This window comes from Sciurus carolinensis, chromosome 2 (genome assembly GCF_902686445.1).
Source record: "Sciurus carolinensis chromosome 2, mSciCar1.2, whole genome shotgun sequence".
Taxonomy (NCBI): domain Eukaryota; kingdom Metazoa; phylum Chordata; class Mammalia; order Rodentia; family Sciuridae; genus Sciurus; species Sciurus carolinensis.
The window spans coordinates 34,436,061-34,445,948 of NC_062214.1; the positions used below are offsets into that span (position 1 = coordinate 34,436,061).

The 9,888-nt window shown below is 35.0% G+C and overlaps 1 protein-coding gene across 14 annotated transcripts in view; it reads left to right on the top strand.

The window, feature by feature from the left end:
* Window positions 1-7,827, top strand: part of Plcb4 (phospholipase C beta 4) — a 386,027-nt gene extending 378,200 nt beyond the window's left edge. For 12 of the 14 annotated variants that reach the window (XM_047537192.1, XM_047537203.1, XM_047537186.1 and 9 more), the window contains 4 exons: window positions 1,517-1,574; window positions 2,012-2,098; window positions 5,154-5,190; window positions 7,319-7,827. In XM_047537192.1, the coding sequence (XP_047393148.1) occupies window positions 1,517-1,574; window positions 2,012-2,098; window positions 5,154-5,190; window positions 7,319-7,407 (271 nt within the window). In that variant the 3' untranslated portion in view covers window positions 7,408-7,827. The remainder of the gene's footprint in view (window positions 1-1,516; window positions 1,575-2,011; window positions 2,099-5,153; window positions 5,191-7,318) is intronic. The other 2 variants (XM_047537208.1, XM_047537209.1) reach the window with 1 other exon arrangement.
* Window positions 7,828-9,888: the final 2,061 nt, after the last annotated feature.

A 9,888-nucleotide genomic window follows, 5' to 3' on the forward strand; every position in this document is an offset into this window, starting at 1 on the left:
TATAAATGCATTCTACTGTCATGTACAACTAATTGGAACAAAAATTTTTTTAAAAAAAATCAGGTATACTATTGACAATGAACTTAAAAACTTAGATGGAGTGGAGAAGAACCTAGAAAAATGCAAATAGTAACAACTGACTAAAAATGGAGAAAACTTGAACAGACTAATAACTATTACCAAAGTTCAACAAGTTGTAGATCTATTTTGTCATGAAAACACTCCACCTCACCAGTAATCAGGGAGATAACAATTAAAACAATAGCGTTTGCTCATTTCAGAAGACCAAATGACAGACCAAAATGCCTTCATCCATTATTGTCTGATAGGTCTGGAACTGGGCAAAGATGTGGAGAAAGCATAATGCCCAGATACCTGTAGGAAGAAGTGCAAATTAGGACAATTGTTTTGGAGTAAAGACATGTCCATATTCTAGCACCTGTCAAGTCTAGGAATATAATATCTTAGAGAAAACTTTGGTCAATTGCACAAGAAGATAAGCACTCACTTCATTTATTTATTCAATTGACATTTCTTGTGCCAAGTATTACAGGGCCCTATGTATCAGGTCATTTTGGCATTTGGAAATAACCTATTTTTGTTAATGAGAAAATGGAAATATTGTAGATAGTTCATAAATGAAAATATCCATATATTAGATAAAATGATGGAGTAAGTAGTTTGAAAAATAGATGTTATCTCTAAAACTTGAGACTAAATGATAAATTATGGAAAGAAAGCCAGAATATGTTACTTTTTGGGTAAATTTTGAAAACACACGAAGTAATTGCAGCGCAATAGCATTACCTGGGAGATAACTAGAAATGTGGAAACTGGATCTCATCTGAGATCCACTGAATCAGACTTTCTCAGGGGCAGACCTGGCAAAATGTTTTTGATTGTACCTCCAGGTGATCAAATGGGAAAGTTTGAGAAGCACTTAAATAATTTTGCACATAGGAACATCCATTTGTAGTTAAAAAATACTAAAATGCAGATTTAAAAGGCCCTCACCAGGGGCTGAAGTTATGACTCAGTGGTAGAGCACTTGCCTGGTATGTGTGAGGCTCTGGGTTCAATATTCAGCACCACATATAAATAAATAAAAGATTCATTGACAACTTAGATATAGATATAGATATAGATATAGATATTAAAATAAATAAATAAATAGCCCTCACCAAATTCAGAACAGTGATTCACATTTCTGGGAAGAGAGAAAGAAGGAAAATAGAATCAGGAGGAGTGCAAAAGGAGCTTTCATTAAATCTGTAACACTTCCTTTAAAGTATGAGATCATAGCAGAACATTAATATCAGCTAACCTGAGAGGTATATACACAGGTAGTTTTTGTGTTTTCCTCTTTATGTTGTATGTTTCGTAATGCTGCAATAAAAATTAGGAAAAAGAAGCAGCAATTCTATCCAGATAATTAAATAAAGTGTAATTGGTTCTTACTTGTGTAAGCTCTGTTCCAATAGTCATGCCAACTGTTATTTGTATCTGTTATTTTTAGGCGAGTCAGGGAATTAAACAGCAGCAACACTAAAAAATTTCTAGAAGAAAGAAAGAGAGTAAGTACTTTATAATTTTCTTGGCACTCTTCCTTGAAAAAACTGAACAGTAACTTGTGCTTAGATATCGGGCTTCTAGCTTATTTGCTTAATTTGATTTTTTTCCATACATTAAACATTCCAGCTCTCTGCTCCATAAAAGCTATCCCTTACTAAAATCTTTAAGGTAATTATTTGACATCATTTTGTATAGACTACAGAGGCAAGTATATGTACTCTATTATTTCTTAAAATTTTGGTAGGAACGATCTTCCCAATAAGAATTACGGGCTTAAACTCTCCCACTTTTCAGACTATTTTTCTTTATTTTTTTGACTTGTGATCTCCCTCACTTAAATTATGACCTTTTAAGTCAGCCCTCTTTCATAAGTTTAAAAATTGTGACCTGAAGTTTATCAGAATTTTTCTTTTCTTTTCTTTTTTTTTTTTTTTTTCAGCTCGCAATGAAGCAATCCAAAGAAATGGATCAATTGAAAAAAGTTCAACTTGAACACCTAGAATTTCTAGAGAAGCAGAATGAGCAGGTATTTTTCTTAAAATACGTAAAAATGTGTAGGCCGTCAACCAGCTTCAGGAGGCAAATTCCATGGCCCACAGGAACCCTTCTGCTAAAGCCCCTGGCCTGCAGAGGGTAATAGGAAGGTATCTAGAAGAATTTGCTGCCTATTAGACTCTATTTTCTTGGTTTCATCCAAAAAGTACAGAAAGTTCCTATTTTGGAGAGTCTGTGGGTAAAAGAAAAAGAATGAGAAGTCATCATTTGAACATGTGATGGGAATTCTAAGAATGACCTTACTAAAAGTATATGAACGAAAAAGCAGGAGAAAAATTATTTCTCAATTTTCATTTAGAGATTTATAATTTGCAGCCTCCAGGCAAGTGAAATTATATTTAAAAGCCAATTTAAAAATTTTTCTATTTTCAATGTCAGTCCAAAAATGAAGTTATAAATTCTTCCTCGGATCTAAATTTATGCGTCCAATAAACCTCCAAACCACCCAGTGTGCATGGACACCATACTCTTGGTGCTTCTTCCAGGCAAAGCAAAACACTAAATAACACATAAATAAAGAGTTATCCCAACTCCAGCCATTTAGTTAACAGCACAAGGATAAATGTGTTTTTATGTTTCAAAGTACAGGTGGGCTCCATCCCTAACGGTCCCTAACCCATCAGCCTTCCAAAGCAGTAATTTCAACTTGATGGAAATTCCTCTAGCTTAAAAGGCAACATGAACCTCAGGAAGGGTTTAAATTTCAGACTCTGAGTTCACATTTCACTCTTTAGGTGTGAATTTACTCCCATTTAGAAACTACATGGACAGAATCTTCAATGAAATATGTACTTGAACAACATTGTTCTTTTCTATTTCCTCTCATCTATAAAGTATATATATTCTCAAAGTAAATGGCTTCCACTGAAAAATTTTTAAGTAGGGATTACATTACAAATTACCTTTAAGAAAGTAAAACCCATGAAATCTTTTTTTTGTTGTTTTTTATTTGTTTGTTTTTGTTTTGTTTTGTGTGTGTTGCATCTGGGCAACCAATCTGACTTCTGGTTTCAGAATATTTTTTGGTTGACAAAAGTTTTATTCATCTACATACTTCTGAGTTGCTTCACAATTGCTTTTTCTGCTAAGTGCTTCTATTCATGAATAGTCCACTGATCCCCAAAGGGGACCATCAATGTGTATTGTGCCATAAGTTCAATTCATTTGACCAGCTCATAGCTATGTCACCTTCTGGTACATTTTATGTAACTCCTGTTTTTGCTCTTAAAGTGCTTCCCAGAAAGTGTTCCTGGGGAAGTGGGAATGTGAATAAGGGGGAAATCATTATCTCTAAAGCTTTAGAACCTTCTCGAGTAATTCAAAAGTAAGTGGGGATAAGGATGCCCTGGAGAGAGGTTTTTTTTTTTTTTTTTTTTAATCCTCCTTAGGACAAGGGCACAATGAAAGGTAAGGCACCGTTATGTTTTAACTATCTAAATTAAGAAACTACTTAGAAATTATTGTGTCGCTTAGCAACACATTTGACTAAAGAATATAAATGTGCTAAAAATTGCTCATCACTACAATAGTGGTTTAGCTCAGAGCTAGAAAATACAGTTTTCTCATATTGTTAGTTTCAGATCCGAGTAAATAATTTTTATAAAATCACTTTGAACTTTTACACTGATACACGAGTGATTCAAATCACATTAGAATTCTCGTGTTAAAATACTGGATTAGTAATAGTTGTATATGAAGAGAATGCTTGCTTTTTGTTCATAAAATTCATAAAATGCCTTTCAGTGTGTCATAAATTATGTCTACCACCCACAAAAGAGACTTTGAGTCACAGAAGCTTAGGAAAACGCAGAACATGAAAAACCTTGAGAACTGATGAAGATTTCATGAGTTTCAAGGGAAAAAAATTCAAGATATCATACTGATCCTTTGGGCAAATATAAAATTTGAACTTGAATTTCTGTGTTGTTTTGCTTTACAAATATGGACCATCCTATAACTAGTTGAATCCCAGATCTTTCTAGTACTTTTTTTGTTTGTTTAATTTAGGGATCCAAAAGCTCTCAATTCACAGTTATTCTGCATGGCACAACACTGTCATAGCCGTAGTGGGAAAGAGGCCATGATTCCCTTTCTTCCCTCATAAAAGTCAGTATCTGCAACCACATAGAAGAACTCCTTCAGAACCAACTAAACACCTCATTAACAAGAATAGTTCCCTGTCTCTGGACAATTCCAAACTTCTAGAACAATCTCCCAAACTATCCATAAGACCCAAGACTTAATTTTTATTTTTGTTGTTTCTAGGTGAAAGAAATTAATTTAAACACTTTCTCATAATATTTCCCTTCTATGGTTACCTACTACTTTCCAGTGACCCAGTTCCTATACATTCTCCCAGCCACCCCCCTCCACCAATCCCATAATAAAACATGATGGATCCACTTGATAGTTAAGACTAGTGTCTCGGACATTGGGAAAAGCAATACAATCAGTCCTATGTTTTTGTTCTGTTTTTGTTCTGATCCTACCCCCATATGTTCATTATAAACCACTATATGACTTTGCCTGATCCATCAGTCAATTATTCACTTAAAACTCCAAAGGCCAGGAAGGTTTTTCCTGCTCAGGTTTTCCCATAGACCTCAAGTCACAGGTATCTCATCTGTCTTGACATGTGCCATTTCAAACATTAACAACTCCATTACTGTCACAGTTGAGTCTTAAAAATTGATTTTTGTTATCAGTCTTATTGTTTAATAAAGCAAGGTAAAGGGTTTGGCTTAAGGTTGGGTTCTGTGCTCACTGCCACAGAAGGGAAGCCAGTCTGGGAAAATAGGCATCGGTTGTTTTATTTTGATTTGTTCTTTTTTTTTTCTTTTCTTTTCTGTTGAGATCAGCTTGGGGCAAGTTTGTCACTGATGGGTGTGTACATGTTTTATTCTTAGATTTTTCCTTTTCTGTTTATGGTTTTTGCCTTCATTTCTCAAATTCACTTCAATATTCATTTATTTTCTTTATTTTCTATGTATGACTCAATTTTGACATTACTATTTTTGTACAAACAGCTTTTGAAATCCTGTCATGCAGTGTCCCAAACGCAAGGTAGGACTGAAATTCTGATGAGCAAACCATTGCTTTCCTTCTTGATTACAGTATTCTTGATGCAACCTCCATTTATGATTCACATCTGGTCATAACTAATATCTTAAGGGTTTGGACTTAAAGCGCTTGACTATTTCATGCTTGGATTTCTGATGTAGTATTTCATCTGAAATGCCCAAAATCTTTAAAGAATTATTTCCAATGGCATTTTAGCCAGCATTTCCAATTGCAGATCTGGGAAACAGATCATGGTAATAAAGACAACCCAGATATCAAGAACAGTGATATATATATATTTACACTTGTTATATGAACCCACCATGGCTAACACCGGGTCACAGAGTCATATCGATTACAGATGTTAATGTGACTGCAATTAATATTTAGTGTGCCCCACTGAAAGTTGACTGGTGGTTTTTAATGACAGAGAGTTATGGTCTGTGTGCAGAAATGTTCTATATTGTATTTTGTTATACTCTCTGCTAAGTCCAGTCTGCCAAGGACCCTAGTCACCCCTAATAAAGTGACCATATCATTTATTGTTCAAACCAGAAGCAAGACATATTTAAGAAAGGGAGAACTGTTCATAATAGCCAGCCGTATGCTGGAATTGTCCCAGGCAAATGGAAATGAATGGTCACCCTGCTCATACAAGAACTTAGCTTTCAAAATTATTTGTTAATGTCATACAGTTCTTCTAAGTTATGTTCAATATTGTCTTTAAATGCTAAAGGGGGAGAAGCATAGGGAATTTTTTACTACTATTTACCAAAATCAAATTATTTAATTTCCAGTGCTGATAATGTTTCACTGTCATCTCTTATGAATACTGTTTGTGTCATAGTTTCATGTTTGTATATTTTTCTCCATTTCTTCATTTTTTTCTATTAGAGTATTACTATTGTCAGGGATAAAAATAATTATCTGGGTGGAGGGAATCATTCACCCCCAAATGTAAACAGATAGATGTAATTCTTTGGTGTTACTATATCCATTCTCACTAAAATGGAATTGAAGTCTATAACATGGAAGAAATAATAAGAAAATCACTGTATGCTCTGTGGGTTAAACTAATTTTGTCACAGAACTTCATTTGAGAGATTATGATAGTTCTAGTATGATCTAGAGTTGACTGAACCTGCCCTCTGACTTTTCAATTTAGTTGGAAATATCAAAACAGACATGAATAGTACCACCAGTGCATTCAGAATCTTCCTCTGGTGTATATCTTTATACTTCCATGTTTCCATTCTTACATGCCCTTATTGCAAATTGTCACTGACGAAAAAAGGGCTGCTTTATCATCCCTCCAAAAGGCACTTGCATATGAGTTGGGCATAAGCATTGGCACTATCAGTAAAATAAAATGAAATGGAAATTAAAAGTTGAAATAAACTATTTGATTTTCACTGTGTTGACAAACAATGATTTATCACCAGACCCTGCCTCCATCCAATCCCTTTTCACTTTTCGAATCAGCTGGTTGTCTTAGTGACAGTCTTCATTAATGAAATTGAATTCATCACAGTTTACTTACTTCCTGGCTATCCGTAAGGAATGAGTTACTCCAGAGAAGTAAGAGCTCCCAGACATATAGTATGTACAATAAGATTCCTGGACCCCCATATAATGTTCCATTTACAGGACACTCCAACCAAACCAATGCAGTATACTCTTACCTGACCTTCACCATCTATCAGGTTCTCAGAGAATTATTATTAATAATACTTGAGACTACTTGGGGAATAAATTACACATAAGCAACACTTATTCTACAAATGTTCTACACACAGTCAAAAGAATTCATCAAACTTTAGAAAGTTAAGTGAACATTTTAATGTGACAGTCTAGATATCAAGTGACTGACTCAAACTTCTTTTCAAGTGGTTTTCCTGGGAATCTTGTTAAAATGCAGATTTGGATTCAGTAGGTCCTCTGATTCACATTTCTGAGGTTCTGCATTTCTGAGAAGGTCCCAGGGAATGTTGATGCTGCTAGTCCATGGATCACACATTGAGTATCAAGGATATAGTGACAGCATCACATTTAGGGGAGAAGGGAGGCCAGGGTTGTTGAATGCCTTTGGGAGGCGATTTCACCTTGTAAGACCATATTTCTGATATTATAGGCGAAGGAGATGCAGCAGATGGTGAAATTGGAAGCCGAGATGGACCGCAGACCAGCAACAGTAGTGTGAAACTCCAAAATGCAAACTGAGGCAGCAAAACCACAAAACATCAGAAGATTGCTCCCAACTTCTGAACATAAACTCCACGGACAAAAACTGTTTTCTTTATGGGTAGACAAGATGTTACCTGAAACCACAAAGACTTGGAAGGACACATACTTCTATTTATCAGTTTGAGTACTGAATTTTCTTGGCCAAACCAAAAGTAGCTACAAATCCACAGAAGTCTATTCCAGTAAGGCAGAGTTTAACTTGATAATACAACTTAAACATGTTTGCTATAAGATATCATCACAAGTAAATGAGCTTGGTGTTAACAACTCTGCTTTGTGATGCATTAGAACATGTTTGAGCTGCAGTAAAAAAAACAAAAAAAACCAACAAAAAAAACCCAGTGCATTAGCAATTTCATAGCAAGTGCATGCACTATAACAAAAGCAAAAACTCTGTCTACAAATTCATGAGCAGAAGTGGTGGTCTGCTAGACAAATAATTTTGCAGAATTTTTCTATATCTAAGTTACCTCATCAGTAAGTGCCATGTCTTTACCATGCCGTAAGAAGCTAATTTCCTGTAAAAGTTGTGGAAGTTATTAGAACAATAGAGAAACATACCCGAAGAGTGTACCTGTGCCAAAACTCATCAGTGCTCAAAGGGAAACTCTGTTAGGATCATTTAAGAAAGTTTACATCTGACACTGCTTTATAGGAATTGCTTCTGCAGATTCCAGATATTAGAATTCACTATTACACTGTAAAGATTGTGAAGTGGTTATTGGCAAACGTTTGTAAATGTGACCATGTATAAAGTATTTATACTCCTTAATTCACACTGTTATAGAGCAAAATCATCTAAGTATTGCCACATGACAAGATTAGTGCAGGAATACTAGAAATATGTTTTGCATGATACACAAGCACCAGTTAAGACTAACTTGTTCAGACACAGTTAACCTAATGCCAAATAAATACTGGTTAAATACATGTATGGCACAGAATATAATTTGACTATCAAGACTTTTAGCATAATGAAAAAGTCTATATATATGTGTATATGAATTATGTGGGCATTCTTGATACTTCAAGTTCTAGTTTGAAAAAACATAACTAATTTAATTTTACACAAAAATATTTATGCAGATTTTCAGAATTTCATATCAGGAAATACCTTTTTATGTCTGTTAAATATCCACACAATTTGCTACAGTGTTAATTTGCATGGTCTAAGCCTGCTGTAGTTGCAATGCAGACAGTGCATGAAGAACTGCAGGGCTGGGAATCCTGCAAAGGCGCCAAGCCTGGAAGGGGCGCATGGAGACCTGGCAGCCTTGAGTTAATGAGATCGCTGATTTTAGGACACAAAACGCCAACGGAATTGTTATATATGCTTGTACAGATCGATCCTGTGTGTTCCTCTGAACAAACCAGAGAAAATGATGATACCATCAATATTGAAATTCAACTTCCAACTTCTCTAATAAAAAATGAAAACACATTTAACACTCGTCAGAGTATTTGCTCCCAAGATGCTTCCTCTTAGACTTTTTGTTTTCCATGAACAATAACTTCATTCTTCTCAAAAGGGGCTTCTTTCATGCCCCCAACATGTTGTTCAAAATACACACATTGTACTTGATTTTCAAATGCAGTGGACTTTTAATTTTTCTTTTTATCATATTTATGATTTGAACTGCCTTCTTTTACAGAAGAGAAATTTTACATTTTTCTGGTTTCCAGTTTCCTTATCGTAAATCAAGGGACTCAAATTACATATATTTCAGCATTAACATCCCATGAAAAATTGTGGTTAATAGAATGTCACCACAGTTGGATCGCCAATTTTCAGGGATTCCAAATGGCTTCTCTTCAATTCAAATGGTCTCTTCTAAGAGCACAAAGAAGTTCATCTTTCTGTAACACTGGACTGAATTCATCACTACTTCCTCTTACCTTTGATTTTATTAATTTATTATTTTAGGTACTGGGGATCGAACCCAGGGGCACCTTACCACAGAGCCGTATCCCCAGCCATTTTTTATTTTTTTATTTTGAGATGGGACCTCTCGAAGTTGCTGAGGCTGGCTCAAACTTGCAGTCCTCCTGCCTCAACCTCTCAAGTCACAGGGATTACAGGCATGCTCCACCATATCCAACTGTTCTCAAATTTTGAGAGGTGCTGCTAGTTTGCCCATTATTCTGATCATTTCTTCTGTTTTTTCATCTCTTGTGCCATTATAAATTTTTTTTCTGTGTTTTATCTTAAACCAGTATTTTTTAACCCAGACTACTTTCATTATTTGAGACATCTTACTCCTTCAAAGGACTCATTGTAGTAGGATTAAAATGTGCACAACTCAAACCTATAATAAAAAGATATGGTTTACCTGCCATTGTAAATTCATAAGGCACCCAATCCTGCATTCTTACTTATTATGAAAAAAGAAAATCTGGCCAATTAAAGTAACTAAGTAACTCAGTCTCTTCCAACTTTGGAAAAAAAAAAAAAAACTT